Consider the following 17,765-nt stretch of genomic DNA (forward strand, 5'->3'; position numbering starts at 1 on the left):
ATTGTTTTCCTCATGTCACGTTAATAAGGAATTACCTTTTCTTCTAGTACCTCATACCCCAGTAAAAATAAACAAAACAGAAAAAATATAATAATAATAATAAAAGACTACTACGATGTGCTGTACATTTTCATCTTTGTAAACAGCCCTAACCTGTTTCTGTAACAAGAACTTGAATTTGCTGAGACAGCAAGTTTTTACAAAAAGTCTTAACTTTTATCACCTCTTCATTGGGAATGAAATCTAAAATTTAAAAAAACTGGGCAAGATGACCTATTTTTGAGCCAAAAAGTAGGAAAAAGAATAATTAAAAGCCTAATTCAAGGTAAAATTTCAGAGCACTGTATTCTTATTCATTGAAATTCCTGAATTACAAATAGAATGTATTGTTAAACTCTGCTGACGCAAATTAATATCTAGCCGGTGCTTAATTATCCTTTAATAAATCATAACAATGTATTTTCCTCTTTCTTATGTTGTTGTACTTCATGAATATCAAATCAACTACTATGGTTACACCACTGTGAACTCGGAATGAGATGTGAATTGAGCCTGGAGTGACAATAGTTACTGGGGTGGGAGGAAATTAACTGGAAGAGTAAATAATTTCAGGCTGTATCAGCAGAAACAAATGAATTTTTTAAATTCCTCAGAAAATGGTTTTCTGCTTTTCTAAGTGACAAATACATACATTGGAAAATTAGAGTAGTTGCATGGAATTGTTTCTAACTTTTCTCTTCCGTCTTCAGTTTGACATTTCTGCTATATAAAAGTAAACAGAGCAGCTTGCCTCAAGGCTGAAAAACCCAACAGAATTCCTACTGTATTGAAATTGAATAGAATCTGGATAAGGCCTCTAATGTGGTCACTTCAACTGTCCCATTTTGATTTAATCAAGAGAAGCTGAATTAGGTCATTTAATAAAGGGCCAATACCATTACCACTATTCCTGCTGAGTCCTACCTAATTTGCAAATGTGTATCATGTCCAATGATACTATCTGATTATAATTAAGATCATAGAATCTAGGCTTGAAATTAATTATTGAATGCACAGAAGGATTTTGTTCCATGTGTATGTGGATACTTCAGATCTATCAGAACCTTAAGGGCTGTCATACTCCATATGTACACTTTGAAGACTACATATGCAAGAGTGTCCTTTTCAAAATTTATCAGCTATGAACTCTACAGGCAGGAGATCTCTCTTTTCTGTGTTTTTACAATGTGCAGCATGCAGTAGGCTCCAGTCTTGACTGGGATCTTTAGCCACTACAATGCAGTAAATTATTTAACGATGTTACAAGCAGTAGTCTCTTCTTTGAATGTTATTGCTAAGCTATCATCTTATTAACTCTGTCACCACATTACTACCAGTTCAGTCGTTACACTTCAAAAGACTTAGAGCACTATCCAAAATGGTTGAGACACTCTCATGCAATAGCAAGGGCTCTCAACACCGATTAAATTCTCTGGGAGGCAAGAAAATTCAGCACATCATCTAGATTTGGCTGATGCTGCAACAAATGTACTAATGACAAGTAACAATGACTGTTTAAATGAAGACTACTTGGAAAATGACTTATTATACCTTCTATGGGCTACATGCTGATCCTGCATTCACTTGAGGAACTGTTAACTGTCCAAAAAGAAATTCTACTGAAATTATAGGGGTTATAACAGAGAACAAAAGGAGCATGAATGAAATCAGACTTGTGCCTCAGGGATGAAAAGATTTAGAAACAGAATAATTTTTCTTTTTATGAATGACTTTATAATATAATTTTCATAATGAGTGACTTCACATTTTTACATAATCTACAGTATTTTTTTGAAACTTAAACCAGATGTTCATATTTAAATGAAAACAAAGCTCTAATCAAACTTTGGCATGCAAAATCTCTGTGTTAAAGAAGCCACGTAGGTGACCATGAAGAAATGAAATAATGGGCTTTATCGATTCTTATGCATGTAAAATTAATCCTTAATTGGATAAGTGGAATCTCCAAGATAAACAATTCCCATAATTTAAAAAGTCTGCAAAGATAATGTGTTAAAAATATGCCTTAAACATGATTAAATCTTAAAAAAGGTAAGATTTAAAAACTATTGTTTTAAGAACCTGAATGATCTTGTACTCCATAGCTGCTGCAAAGTATTGAAAGTTCCTGCATCGATTATAACCAAACAAGAAACAGGGAAAAATCACTGTATTTTTGGTGGGAATTATACTTATAAATCTTGTGGTAGTATATATTTGCCACTATATAATTGTTTACAGCTTCCTAATAAAATAAAACTCTGTGACAAATCTGAATTTTAATCCACACAGAAAAGAACATCAGTGAATGGTACCTACCAGGAGGCATCATGGATTGTTCTTGGAATTGTTTCAAAGCATCCTTCAATCTCTCAATATCCTGTAGCAATACAAGGGATTTCAGCTGATGCAGGAGAGTCACATCTGAGGGAGAGATGGTGCGAGATTCAAGATTCTGTAAAAGCTCCTGGGCAGTTGTTGAATTTACAGCAGGATCTGTGCCTTCTGATTTATCTGGAAAAACAATTGGAAAACCACGTTAAAAATCCCCAGTGAGCACAGAGAATTTTCTTAATCATACTTTATTTTCAAAGACAGGATCTTCCTTTTTAGTACAAATTACAACCAAATATCAGGTACTAAAGAGCAGCTTGCCCCTCCCATTTTTCATTAGATACTCAAACAATGATAAGAGGGGAAAGTATCAAATTCAAAAAGTAAAAGGGATAACAGGATTCATAGTGACAGGAATGCAAGGAGAATCTAAATTTTCAAGATCAGCACAGGAAGAAGGTGTGATGAAGAAACTATACTGTGGCCACAGCATTGTGGTTTTGCTTCCTACCCACTGTGTGTTATAAAAATGCACACACATGTGGCGACAGGGAAGAACTCTGTGGAACTACTGTAAAGCACTTCTGGATGCATCCAATTATCTTGTTATTGTACTTTTACATTTTTATTTAAAAAGCAGATATTGCAGCATGCAAGACAGCAGAGAAGGACGTACATTGTTTCTAGAGTACTAAAGCATAAATTCATTCTTCCATTCCAGTAACAATGTGTAGTCTGTCCCTTTAACCAGAATCCCTTTAATTCTTCTGTTTTTACCAGGAAGCCAACTGAGAAGAACAGATTTTTCCCGATTCAGCTTTCCGACATAAGTACAAGAAGTATAATCCGATGTGACCGTTTGAAAATGCTGCTAAAAGCAATGGCTTCCAATTTTATCTAAAAAAATGGGGAGTGTTAAAGTCACTCAACTATAAAAGGCAAACAGCATGATGTCAGATCTATATATAAACTGGGATTTGCCTAACAAGAAAGTTAGTCACACTCTGATCTATTGATGTGACATCTCATCTGCAGATGAACTTGCTTTTACCTGAGAATTTCTCTCTGGACTGCAAGGTCCTCACTGGCTCAATGCTCCAACCTGCAGGTTTGACAGCAGGGCCAGTCCGTCTGGCTAAAACCACTAAAAACCACTAAACCACTGCTAAAACCTGAACTTGACTTCTAGGAAAGCTGGAAGCTCAACACTTTTTCTTAAAATTCAACATGCAACACAGCTGTGGATAACTCACCAGGCTTCTGTTCTGGGTCATATATTAACAGTAGAACTGTGAACTGAGTTTATGATCTTGCTCAGTTACTCTGGAGTTACACTACCGCAAATGCATGCATTTTAGCTTACTTAGCCATACACTGAAGTAGTAAAGTTTTTATTTTTGGTGATGGAAATACTTTTGCCAGAAAGTAGGATGGATTTCAAATGCTAGGCTTAGTAAGAAGACCTGACACAGCAGAAATTTTTTAACAGTAAGCGAAGAAAATTCTATGTATAAATCTTGAGAAAAAAATTAACACGAAATCCCTGATGTAATCTTAACGGGGTTTTAAAAGTAAATCTGTAGTCAAAGATTAATTTTATGGGACTAGGAGCTGACAGCTCTGACTGAAGATGCACTCATACAGGTAGGTAAGCTGTTCAATATTCCTCATTCAGCTCCACAAAGACAGTCAAGGCCATGCACTTTGAAAAAATGTCACTGCTTTTTTTCCAGTTTTACAAGACAGTTATTGTTTTAAAACTATGTTCTGAGCTGAGCAACTAAAGAACACACCAGCTTGCCCTTAAGAATACATATTTAATTCTAGATGATACCAACATAATCTGGTGTATGTACACATATTTACTATACTTAGTATTAGAACTACATTCTCTCTGAAAGGCATTTCTGACATAAGTGACATACAAGCAGCTTTTTAGGAAGGCAACAGAAGAAACATACAGTAGGAATTTCTCTGGTTTTAGTGGCCAGGTGAATATTCAATAGGCCATCAGGGATTACACCTGTGCAATTCTTTTTGAAGTTCTATGGAATGTGCACTGAGTATCAGCTCACGTTCATCTTGTTCACAAGTGCTCTATGCCAATACACTTCCCCAGTGCCAACAGTATCTTCCCCTTTTCTCTTGGATGCTGCCTCATATATTACAAATAAATCCCCTCCTGGGAAGAACAACTTTCTGAAAAGTAGGTTGGTTCAGAGATAGTAAGCACTAAAGTAGTTTAGGATAGCAGTTATTGACCTCATTTGAAGCCCTCTGAAGGCAAGTAATCCTTCTGGATGTTTGCTTGCAGAGGAAAGAAGAATTTGGTCCATTTTAACCACTACATTTACCCCAATGTTTTAAAAAAAAAACCAAGGAGTATTAGGTGTATTTTCAAAGACAGAGAAACAAAGAGATTAGGACTACAGTTTTTTATATTGTGGATTCCTACATATTCATGTACACACCAGAAAATGGGAGAAATACTAAGTACTCGCATGCCTTACTGAGTTCAAAAAAGACACTCCTCTATTAGATTTGGCCCATTCCACAGCAAGAAGCGCACATCTATTTTCCCATAAGTTTTTCTCATGAAAAGAAAGCAGCAAGAGTGGTACATACTGTCAGCAAAATAAATTTGTTGTGTTGCCTGCAGGAAGTCCAGGATGCTATCTGCCTTTTCATCTATGTCTTTCAAGCCTGCTGCTTCTTCTCTGTTGTTTTTGTCAGGCTGATATGTAAAATCCACACCAGCAGTTTTTGTTACCAAGCCAGCTGCTCTCATTTTTTCTTTCTGACGCTTCTTTTTCATTTTCCTCTTTTTGTTTTTGCTTATTTTGGGACTGTCTGTCTGCTGCAGCTGTAAATTATCTTGAACAAGAGTCTCTTGCATTCCAGACTCTGCTTGTTCTCCATGTAAATTATTAGAGTTTTGCAAACTGTTCTTTTGTTTCTTCCTTCGAATGCGCTTTCTCTTGGTTTCCCCTTGATATTCCTCCTCTGCAGATTCAAAAGAGACACGATAGTTGTAAATGAGAAGATCAGTAATAAGCATTTTGGAACTGCACACAGTGAAATACTACTCCCTTCACGCTCTGGGATGTCTGAGTGGCTCTAACCTTACTTTTACACTTAGAATGCCTTTCAGTAATACAACGTCAAAGCCAACTTTTCTGAATGCATTGAGTAAGAAGACAATTTCTTTTCCCTTCTGCTTTCAATAAAGACTGTACTCTCCTTCACACTACATACTTCATACCACATTTACCTTCTCAAGGCAGATAATATGGTTCTATACAGAGAGTGAGGTCAGAAGAACCACCAGGGCAAAAACCAGCATGGGCAGGTTGGGAGACATGGGTTGAGAGAGGTCCCCCCAGAGCCCCACACCACCAGTTGGTAGACTTGACCAAGAACACCAGAAGAATGCTTGTAATTCACAATACAAGATAATAGTGCTTATATCGATGATATCCCTCCACAATAGTGCTGTTCCCTTAAAAACACCAGGCATCTGTTTCTGATTATTCTACTTTTTCCTCCTTAAACATCCTTCTCCTTTGGGATACCTTACTGCTAGCTCAGCTTTGGACATCAACTTTATAGGGAAAGCATGCAAGGCACCAGTGACCTTGCCAAGTCATCTCTGATCTTTTTAACAGCTGGTCTTGGTTCTGTCATTCCCTTGCTACATTTTAACTTCCTTACTAATTCTTCAGAAGGCTCAAATGTCAAGGGAAAGAAGTCCCTCTTGCTCTCCAAGACAGCTTTCATGCTTTTTACTCAGAAAGCCAGAGTTCTAAAGTAATCTCTGATCCTGAACTGCCTCTCCCACATGCTCACTTCTGAGTGTAAGCCCTCCCAGATTCTGCCAGTGCTCCCTTGCTAGTGCCATCTTCCTTTCACTGCATTGCTGCTGAAGTCCATATTCGTGCCTATAATAATTCCTGTCTAATTAAGTGAAATTCTCTCTGTCAGGGTCTAACAAAATCCTCACGTTTAAATATCATGGAGTGCAATGACAGTGTTATTCTAATGTCTTGCTCTAGAAAGTTAAGCCATTTATCCTTCCCTCAGCCTCCACCTGCCTGTTTCTAAATTCCTCACAGTGCACTGAGCTCAGTGCTCTTATTCACCTGGTTTTACACCATCCCCTTAGGGTCAAAGAATATTTGTTTGGCTGGTGTAATGTAGGAGAGATACCTGTAGCCCAACGCTTGTTTCCAAATGACCTGCATAGTCTCCTGAACTGCCTCTGACATTCTCAGCTTGTTCAGCTTTCTTATCACTCCTCCCCCTACCAGTCTTTGCCTCTATTTTCTCCATGGTTGGAGGCCCTCTCATTTCTGTTTCTTTTTCTGTCTTGAACTCTGTCAGCTCTGAGCCACTTTCTCTCTTTAAATATCACTACAAGATTTTTAGTTCTTTAGCTGACAGATGACTCACTGCAAAGCAATTTTCCATACTTTCTATGAAGAAAACTGCATAAAAATAAATTTGCTGTATTGTAATTGAACACCACAGCATGTTAAAGACACACCAAACGTCACCTCGTACCCACACTGTGGAATGTTTCACACGCATGGTATTTCAGCTAAATATCTTTATACATGATTTGGACATATGGGATGTGGGAAAAATAACGTCTGTGTCATCCTGTAGGAATAAAATATCAGAACTGAAGGCAGATATGAATGGTGAAAGATGGTATAAACAAATCATCAATGTTTCATCTAAAGATCTAATTTGGATTTTCATGGGAGTGTTTGTGTTATAATAGGTGAATTTCACTGTAAACATAGGTACATAATTCCATACAATTTCTCAGCCCTCTGTTAATCCCAACCACTCTGTTTGCTAATAAAGCTACTCTAATCCGTGCTCCCAGCAAAGTGGCCTGACGTGCTCTTTAAGCATCCAAGAATCACTAAATCTCAGCAGAACTACAGCATGTTATGCAGCCACGCACCCTCAATTGGTCTGAAGCCACTTGAAAAAAAGTGGTGCAGAAGGCAGAACGCAGCTTAAGGAAACTGATGTTTTGAGTCAAATCCAAAAGTTTACTTAGTAGCTCAGGACAGCAGAAGGTTTGAAGAGACCAGCGTGAAGCTGTCAAAAGGCAGAATGAATGTAGTCTTCCCATGTGTATGTTATTAAGATAAATACCCAGCTGAAAGGAGATCAGAACTGTGCTGAGTTTCCTCCAACACAGAAAACAAATCAAATACAAGACTTTACGTAGCTCTCTTGAGGAGTTAAACTGGCATTCTTCTAGCAGTTTTTGTCATTCTTTGACCCATATTTTAATATCTTTTTAGTATCTACTGCTCCACGTGTGGGAGCTACTAGTGATTCAAGATCAGGAACTGATGAAATTAGATTTTGACAAATGCAAACCAATGCACACAAAAGGGATTAATTTGAACAACTCGCTGCTGGGGTTAGAGGGAACAGTTATCAGCTCTGGAAAAACCAAAACAAAAGCCAGACCTATGCATCAGTATGGAAAGCTCAATGAAAACATTTGCTCAGTGGGTATAAGTGATCAGAACAGCAAACACCTTGTTTGCATACAGAAGAGGATAGACAATAACAGGGAAAACATTCCAAAGCTATTATACAAATCTGTTGTACTCTTCAAGCTCGTAACACTCTTTTCTTAGCATAATCCCAGCACCACAAGACTTTGGCAGACAAGAGGAGGACTCTCACAAAAGTTACCAAAGAAAGAAACTCCAAAAGGATTTGTATGATTTGACTTGAAACAAAGAGTAATAAAATGGGCTCTGTTTCTGCCTCCTCATGCAAGAACAAGGTTGACATCTAATTAATCTGAGCAGTTTCACAAGCAAATAGAAGAAAGTAAATACTTGTTTTACAAATGGTACAGTTTGCTTGTTGAATTCACATGTGTGTGTTATGCACAGGAGCCAAGAGCTTAATGGGATTCAAGAACTGGTTGTTTACATAATCAGGTAGCCTTGCTGGCTATAACAGCCATGCTAAAACACAAATAAGAGTTGTACAAGAAATAAACACCATAATGTTTAGGTCACAGCCCACACAATGATCTTAACAAATGAAATGTTCAGTGGGATTCACCTCCCACAACTTTAGCTGTCTGAAAAGAAAATACTTAGTGCATACTTTGACCTATGCTCCCTCTGATAAACCAAGCGACACTAGCATCTTCATGAAGCAATTCACCTCATCCTAAATCAGCTGGGATGGAAGAACACCCTGAAGGGTCTTCATCTCTCTCTGTCTTCCATTAACTACAAAGAAAATGCAGACAATGAATTTGGACTAGATGCTTGCAACAACTGAGAAGGATTAGTTTTTTACAAAAATTAACAGGAAGGTGCTTCTTAACATGAATCTGCTTATCAGACTGATTTTTGCTAATTAACAAAATCCATTGTTTTATGAAAAAAACCCAATCAAAAAATCAAACAACTTTTGACTGATTGTATGCATTTCAAACAAATAGGGAGGCCTGATGAAATATCAATAGATATGAATTTAGTTCCAATAATTTTTCCCACTGACTGAAAAAGATTGTTATGTCAAAGCAGCGTAACTATAACAAATGCAAGGAACATATACTACACAAGAAATCTTAGTAAGGTGTTGAATACATACTTAAGCAACATTGATAGGAACATCAGCTTTCAGACCACACTAACTATAGCCAAAACTGCAGCTACAGCTTGTCCTAATTCCACAAGAGCTAGTGATTCTCCTCCTTCTGTTCTAGAATGGCCTGCCACACCTCTCCCTCCTAAGATCCATCTCTGCTCCACAAGTGGCTTAGTTTATCCCATAATCCAATTATCCAGAAGCAATTATCTTTAACCTGTTTAGTCTGGACTTGGTGCCCTCTCAGACTGAGCCAAGTGGCTTCCAGACAGAATGGCCACATGCATTTTCCAGCCATGGTAATAATTTCATAAGCATTTATTTCAGCCTAATAAGACAACCCTCCTCAGGAACCAGTTTTTAACAGAGTTAAAAATAACTGTTTTCTTTGGTTTTTTTTTTTTTTTTTTTTTTTTTTGTGGTGTTTCCCCCCCCCCCAATTATTTTTAGTCTAGATTACTTTCCCAATGCAGTTTGCCATGCAGCTGCACAATCACACAAGCCTGACTGACAGTATGATACGGAAGTGGGAATGAGTACCCTGAAAAGGAAAGTCAGCACCAAGAGAAAAAAGTCAGCTTCTACCAGCCTACCTCATCTGGTCTGAATCATTAAAAAGTGTCCTCCGTGCAAACTACATGGCTCCTAATAGAACAGAGGCAGAAATATGTCAAAAAACAGACTTAAAATGAAAGAGAGGACCCAGTTTATAGATACTGTTTATTAAATTTTGATAATGAAAAGTCAGCATATCCAGTTTATATCTTCAAGGACAAATAGAAAATAAAATAAAAAAATTACATCAAGACTCCAAATAAGCTGACTTTTATTTATTAACTTCTATTATATTAGCAAGTTATTCTGTATTCATCACCAGGGCAGCTCAAGACACAAAGAGATTACATATAAATCTTAACATAGGCTAACAGGAACAGCTGACTGTTCTTCCCATCTAGACTAACCATCAGCATGAACACATTGCTGGCAACTCTGTGACTGAAAAGATGAGCTTCCTCAAGTTTATCCGTATTATTTCACTCCTTCAGACAATGGCAGATGGAAACCCTCAAACGTTCAGGGTAATCATCGTACAAGACAATGGAAAATGGGAGGCTAGGTACTGAACTGTCTGCAAGTCTAAGGTATACAAAGTTCCACAGCATGCCAAACTGAAGGTTGGCTTTGAGTATCTGAGAATAAGCTCATACTAGAGATTTTTAAAAATCAGGTCCCTAAATATTATTAGAACAAATCTTTAGAACAGCACAATACAAAAAAAAAAAAAAAAAAGATAAAGCAGACTGAGGAGAAGATAGTCAAACAATATCCTCTGAGCTTTAGAAATCTCCTCTGTAATGTACTCATCATGGCTCAAGTACGGCAGCCGGCTCCCCTGCTCATGGACCAAGTCCCACAGTAAGCTTCCTGGATGTTGTTCATGGTAATTTTGTTCTTTTGCTCAGCTGAAACAGGACATGCGCCTCTCCTGATTTTTCATCCAGTTTGAACTCTTCTCCCTGATACACTGGACGGATTTTCCACAGTGTACCACGCAGTCAGCGCAGTGGAATTTAACTTTGATTTAGGATGTTGCAAGGGAAAAAAAATGTTATTTTTAGTCTCAATTAAGATATCAGCAGCTACAATTTGGCCAGGAGTGAAAAGCTGTGGCTAACGAGTGCAATAAAATGTAATGGTTCACTAGAATAAAAGCAATACTGAAAAGATCTCAGGATCACAAGATGACGTTAATATTTTTACACTCTTGCTTTCAAAAATTGTTTCAAATCATCATTTGAAAGCAGAAAAAAACCACTTCAAAGGTTTTAGTAATCTACAGCACTTTTGATGTTGGAGAAAACTGCGAAAGACTGGAAGTTGTTTAGGAAAGGGACAGTCTTTTGTTTGTTCATTCATATTATGTTTGTATACTCACAAATGACGAATTCATCTCAAACTGGCAAATGTTGCATATACGCTGCCTACCACAACTGAGTACTACTACTTGGATTTAAAGCAAATCCAATTAACAGTAACAACAAAGCTAAGTAAAGGCAGATATCATGGTCTGCAATAGTCTTCGATGCTAAATGTTTATCTGAGTGTATATACAGAAAAATTTCTCTTACTTGAAAGCTATGTCAAACTTCTCCCATAAGAGGACTGCACTTGGTCACAACAACCACCTACCAAGTACTATAACCTGCATCAAACAGTAGCCCTACACTGCATTTGAGGTAAGGCAAACTTTGGATTTACCCTAACAATTGCCATCATTTTATTTGCTTTTTGACTGCTGCTGAGCACTGAAATGTTGTTTTCACAGGGCCATTTATCATACTGTAAAATTTTACCCCTGCTTGGTAACAGCCAGCTCTGGGCACACCATTTTGCAGGTGAATTTTGACTGGTTATTTTTCCCTAAGTACATCACTTCAGAACTATCCAAAATGTGTTTCACCTGCCATTTTTGACAAATCACTCAATCTGAGAAATGTTGCACCCAGCTCTTGCCTTCAGTTCAGTTGGTACCTGTGTAGTCATCAGGCAGCCTTCACTGTTCACTCTTTTTACTTGCCCACCTACCAAACACAAGCCTCCAGTTGTGACCTCCCTGTTTTGGGAACTGCTGCATTCTCTTAATCTACTTACCTGTTCTGGGACTTTCCCTTTCACGCTATGTCTGTGTGCCCCTTTTGGTGAGGTGCTTTATCAAAAACTTGTCGAAATTCAAGGAAACCACATCAGCTGTAGCACCCTTATCCACATATTTCCTGGCTCTTCAAAGAATTCCAAGATATGTGTAAGACACTCTCTTTGCAAACCTCACATTTGTCTTTCCCATGCAGATCACAGGTTTTCGGGCAACCACTAATCTTATTTTGCATTATAATTTGTGCTGAACTGCCTAAGGCAAACAGCAGGATTACATGCCTACAGTTCCCTGGATGATTTAAGAACTGTTTAAAAAACCTAGCATTACCACTATCCAGCCTCAAAGCCTCTGATAACAAGGCAATGTTGAAAAGCAAGTGGTTATGCATCACTGTCAGTAATGTGGACAATTTTTTTCCTGGAATTCTTTCAGAAATTTTAGGTGAATAAAATATGGTACTGGTAGTTTTATGTTATAATTTACTTTGTTGCATGACTATTAAATCACTTCAATTTCACATAACTTTGAGAAAGTCCGAGAAAGAGTGTTCCAGCATGGGGTTCTCCATAGTTCTTTCCACAGATAACATAAATGCAAAGAATTTATTTAACTTCTCTGAAACAGGCCTCCCCTAAGTACTCCTTTTACACCATGATCATTGGCTCATAAGACTGGCAGGTGCATTGCTCCTGATGCATCAGAAGTGATACCTATTACTCGTTTTAATTCTTTGTACCATTTGCTCAGATAGTCCTATGTCTGTCTTACCATGTTTTTACATTTAAAATTGTTTAAAACATCATCTGGGTGTGAATTCAGCTTTTTAAAGGATGCTTACTTCTTCCTAACAACTTCCTTTACTCAGTTGTCTAGCTCTGCTGTCTCCCTTTTGCTTTTTCTTAAGCCTTTCATGACAGGTGGTGGGAGCTGGCCTTGAAAATTACATATGGTGTTCTTAAGTAGCTTCCACGCCAGCTGGTACAACTTCCTTCCCTTAGCTGACCTTCTTTAGGTTCTTTTTAGTAAGTATCTTTATTTTTGTGTAGTGTCCCTTCTTGAAGTGGATCACAATTGTTGTGGATTTTTTTTTTCGGTTGTTGCTGTTTCAGCAGGATGTTGAACCTAATGTTGCTGTTGCAATGTGCCCCTTGAGAGCCTAACTCCACCCAGGACACATTTCCTCTCACAGCCTCACCAACCAATGCCTCGGTTATTGACTGTGTCTAAAAACCGAGACTTTTCACAGCATCCTGATGTGGCAGTCGCATCATCTGAACAGGAAGAAACTGAAGATCCCATTACTCTGCTGCCTCTCTGATCTCTCAGCATACAGCCATGAGTATTCACAATCCCAGCTGGATGCACGATGAAACAGACTCTAAGCTTGCTTTGCTTTTTGATACATACACTCAGTCCACACACACGTTGATCTAAGTCATCCAGGAGATATTTGAAACTATTCCAAAGAATAAATTCATTTTGACAATAATGTTTTGAGCTTCCTGCCGCTTTATGCAAAAAGCTATGCTTGATGATGCCCCCAAGTTTTCTTAAATAACAACTTTTCTGACACAAATTCTATACTGTTCAGTGACTTCATTTTTAAACAAAAGCAAATATTTTGACCTTTTATTGATCTTTTTCATTATTATTTTTTAATTTTCAAGCTCACTACCTTCATTCATTTTGGCTTTTTTGGGGTCATATGCGAACAATTCAAGTCAGTCACCGTTGTATCGAGGCATCACGCAGCAGTCCCTAAATGGGCTCAGTGGTGCTTCCCAAAACCACTGAGGATTATTATTGTTGACACAGTGAGGAAAATAAAATCAAATCATGGAGCTGAGCATATTCACAGACATGAAAGAAGAACAGAGATTCAATGACAATCAGCAACTTTTTTGAAGGCTACTAAATCAGAAATACTCAAGGATCCTAAAGCTGCCTATGAAGTTTCTATAGTTTAGCAGTCACAAAGACTAATTGCTACTAAATATATAAATCTTTAGTCTTTGGCTAATAAGATTATGTCTTTGTATTTGAACAGAAAGCATCACCAAGAATTGGAGAGGGAGATTATTAAAAAATTGGAAACATTTTAAACATTTGATGTCACATTTTCACTTAACAGATGTGTTATTTCTTTTACCTTTGCAGGACACAAATACACATTCAGAATTTTCTTTAAAGTCTCTTTTTTTCCCCAGAGCTGGTTTTCAGCCACTGCTTATTTTCAAGAATCCAAAGCTCTCTCTTTGCTCAGGATAATAACAGAAACGATAAGAAAAGCTGCAATCTTAAAATCCTGTTCAGCATTTAGAACATTCTTTCCAAATATACCAGCTAAAATAGTGCAAAGTGTAAGAAGTTATTTTGACTACAGGACCACAGACTATTAAATGATAAGCAACCTAAAGGAAAACTGAGATCTAGTTTTCCCCTGTGATAAAACAGTATCAAAGAGCAGATCTAAACTAAAAGTATAATCTTTTGTACAAGAGAGCTATCTAAAAGTCCACAGACACTGGCATAGCAAAATGAAGATACTCAGCAACAAAACCCAGCCCCAATTTATAAACTTCAGTTATCAAATATTTAAATATGATACCTCAATTCAATTTTTGCAGTATTTCACAACTTTTCTTCACTTGTTACACACCATCCAATTACCAATCACATTTAACCCCACATACGAAAGAGCTGCCACAATTACAATTTATTACGTGGTTCTTTCAAGTAAATACTATTTTAAAAAACTTTGGAAAAGGAAAGTCTGAAAGACTGCAAATCTTCCAAGTGTTTTATTTTAAACTATTTCCTTTACCCATTTATATTTGGATCTTAACTCCGATTTGATTTCAATTTAATTACATATTTTCTAAGCAGCTTTGTAGAAACAGGGATGTTTTAGGGTCTGGGTTCAGCTTATTTTTATTAATCACATTTTAAATTAATTACGTTTTAGAGAATAGTTGAAAACATTAATATAAGTCATTTCTTAATGACTAAGCTCTATGTTAAGCTAATCATACATATAAATATGCAGACAGCTATGCTGTAAAAATGAGAAACACCATAGGGAAGATCCTGAATAGTTGTGTAAGCTGGTAATCTGCCAGTTTGTAACAGATGGGAATCTGGTGCCAAAGTCTTCCCAGTGATGCAGGTTTGTTCGTGACTGCATGCGCTGCAATGGGGCTCTGCGCTGGCCAGAGCTGTGAGGTCAGACCGCACAAACCTTTTTTCTCCCCACAGTAAACACTCCAAATCAGCTTTTAAATAAGAAAGGTATGTTTTATTAGGACACTAGAACAGGTAATTCTTTTGAGGAGTAAACTCAAAATGAGAAAAATCAAAACAATACGTAACTGTATCTCCACCTTGCCCACTCCATCCTTGTAAATCAATCCTCTTTGCTTAGGCTTGCTCTCAGTCCAGCACATCGGCTACTTCCAGAGTTGCAGGAAAGTCTCCACAGTCCCCTTTGGGTCTCCGAGGAAAGTCCCTCTGAAGCCCAGCTTCCTGCTGTTCCCAGCAGACATCTGGTCTCTGCTATACATAGGGCTTATTCCCTGGCCACCGTTGTTCCTCTGCAACCCGTTTGTCCTCTACAGTCTCCCTCAGCAAATGTCTCCTTATCTCATAAGGGTTCCATCCTGGCTTTTCTACTGGCCAGCTACAGCCTTTCAAAGAATGAAACATGATATATAACATAAACATGTGATTACTCATAATAAACCAAAACACCCCAAAACCCCAACTGATACTATCTGCTACACAAATAAATGTTTGGGAAGTGATGGAAATAATTTTGTCACGTGTTCTCAACAAGAAATCATGTACCACACATAGTCTATTTTCCTGGGGATTGATCCCACTGTACATCATCTCCTTTATACTGTTAGATCACCTAGTTGTAGGCACAGCAAAATGTTACTGGGATAACATGGATCATTCAGTCTTTGTCATTTCTAGGACTTCTCGTGCTGCTTCCCAAAAGAAAGCACTTAAAACGGCAATGTGAGCACAATGACTTGCCTGTTCAGCTTAGTAAAGTGTCAAGTTCTTTTTAGTTCCCATTTAATCTGTGGAAAAAACAGGCATTGCACTGCGTCTCACTGAAGCATAGTATCTTCGCTTGAAAATAAGAGACTTTCTTACTGTCCTTCAGTTACATGACACAATCTGTGAAATAACCCTGTTATGATAAAGGGAAATGTGTTCATCTGTCTACACCTGACGTTGTATTTCATAAAAATTTTAAGATTTGTCATCTGGTTGCAGCACAGTTTTTTCCACCAAATGCTGCACCCCCAGTCCAGAGTCATGGTGATGCTATTGCTTTTTTTCTTTACTTGGTGCACTGCCTGACACCTCAACAAACTTAAAAGTTTAATTTTTCTTTTCCACTTCATAGAACTCTAGGTATCAATAGCTATAAGTCACAGACTACATGTAATACGCTATGGATGTGCATAATTTTTCTTTCCCTCCTTTGCTATATCTATACGTGTACCTAGATGCTCATTGCTAAGTGAACCTCTCACGTGCTTTTGTGAACTGGCTGATGCATACTACTATTAATCCCATTGGGAGGAAGGTAAATCCCCTCAAGGCCAATAAAAGGGTTCTCTCAAAGAAAGCTTATCCTACCACAAGCATCTAAATGTAACCTATATGCTGACTGACTTTTATGCAGGACATTCTCCCTAAATGAAATACCCAGCAGCAGGTAAGTGATCTGTGAGAGGAGAGAAGGAATAAATCCAGGTCTAGTAAGTTCCTCTCTAGGGCCTAATGATGTTTCCTTTGTGCATCTTCCACAATCCAGACAACAAATTTGGGCAAAGAAATTGTGACACAAGTCATTCAGCAGCTCTGACGTAAGAGGCTATTGTACTACTGTGTCACTGAATTCAGCTTAGGGACAGACCTAGGATTTGTTGTAAACATTTGGAGCTGTACTGGATACTGTCAGTACATATGCCATTGACTAAGCAGTTAGTTTTGAAGACTTTTTGGATTTAGGGATGACAAAGCTTCAAAGATAAACACTCTTCTTCTGTCTTAAATTTAAACTGACCACTTCCAATCTGAAAAAACGAGAGAGGTGTAACTGAGTGATGGTTTCACCCTGATGGAGCTGGACAGCACAGCAGAGTATATTTCACCTTTCCTTTAATCCTTTCAGACTTTCTTTTGCTCTCCCTAACCTTTCAGTAGTAATTAATAACACATATCAAAGGCTTACACATGATTGGGATGCAAAGAAAAAAAAACCTGAGCAGAACTGTTCTGGTTACCTTCTCACCCTCCTGCCATTATAGTTCTGAGGGTGCCTTCTCAGCTAGTCAATAAAAATTCCTTTTATTATGCTGCCAGTATTTGTGCAATGCCTCTAACATTGCTACAGTTCATCACTAAAACCTACTCGATAATTTTTTCCCCGAAGAGATGAAGACATCAGACTACAGATCAGAACCTTAAACAAGTGCATACAAACAAAAAACCCCTCAAAACTCCCGCTTCTGTCCTCCTAGTCTGGTTCCACCTAGAATTAATTTGAGATGCTGTGCAAAATTGTTGCCTCACTATATGTTTATAATCTGACATTATTCTTCCCAGTTTAGAGTGAAAAACGTACTGCTTCCCATTTCTAGAATAGGAGTATCTCCACATCATTCCACTAGTGAGATACTCAGAACTTTGTCAAACCTTTAGTACAACTTGTGTAAGATAGTCAGCTTGAAGTCAATGACGCTGCTCTTTTGGAGTAGTGATGGTTACAAAATGGCACATATTTGCACTGGATTTCTGCGATGATTTAATCTGAACCTTCTCAAAAGCTGGAAACTAATTAAATGACATAACTTTTTATCCCCTCACAAAGACTTTGCTTCTGGTCTCTCTCATCTGACTGATGCTTGTTGTCAAAGGGGTATTCAGGCTTCCTATGCTTAAGCTGTAAAACTTGCTTCCACCAATACTCAGGGCAGCCAAATCATATCTGATTTTTCCCAAGATCACTACTACACCACAGAAAGTTTTCTGACACTAAAGGAATATTATATTTTTGTATTCAGAGCCTGATGAC

The 17,765-nt window shown here is 37.8% G+C and overlaps 1 protein-coding gene across 2 annotated transcripts in view; it reads right to left on the bottom strand.

Annotated features, from left to right (window-relative positions):
- Positions 1-17,765, bottom strand: part of ERICH1 (glutamate rich 1) — an 86,849-nt gene that overhangs the window by 13,832 nt on the left and 55,252 nt on the right. For both annotated transcript variants that reach the window (XR_012659514.1, XM_075086915.1), the window contains exons 4-5: positions 4,999-5,376; positions 2,359-2,553 (exon numbers count right to left, since the gene is read on the bottom strand). Coding sequence is in view for 1 of the 2 variants with exons in the window: in XM_075086915.1 (XP_074943016.1) it covers positions 2,359-2,553; positions 4,999-5,376 (573 nt within the window). In the remaining variant the exon portion in view is untranslated. The remainder of the gene's footprint in view (positions 1-2,358; positions 2,554-4,998; positions 5,377-17,765) is intronic.

This window comes from Phalacrocorax aristotelis, chromosome 3 (assembly GCF_949628215.1).
Source record: "Phalacrocorax aristotelis chromosome 3, bGulAri2.1, whole genome shotgun sequence".
Lineage (NCBI taxonomy): Eukaryota > Metazoa > Chordata > Aves > Suliformes > Phalacrocoracidae > Phalacrocorax > Phalacrocorax aristotelis.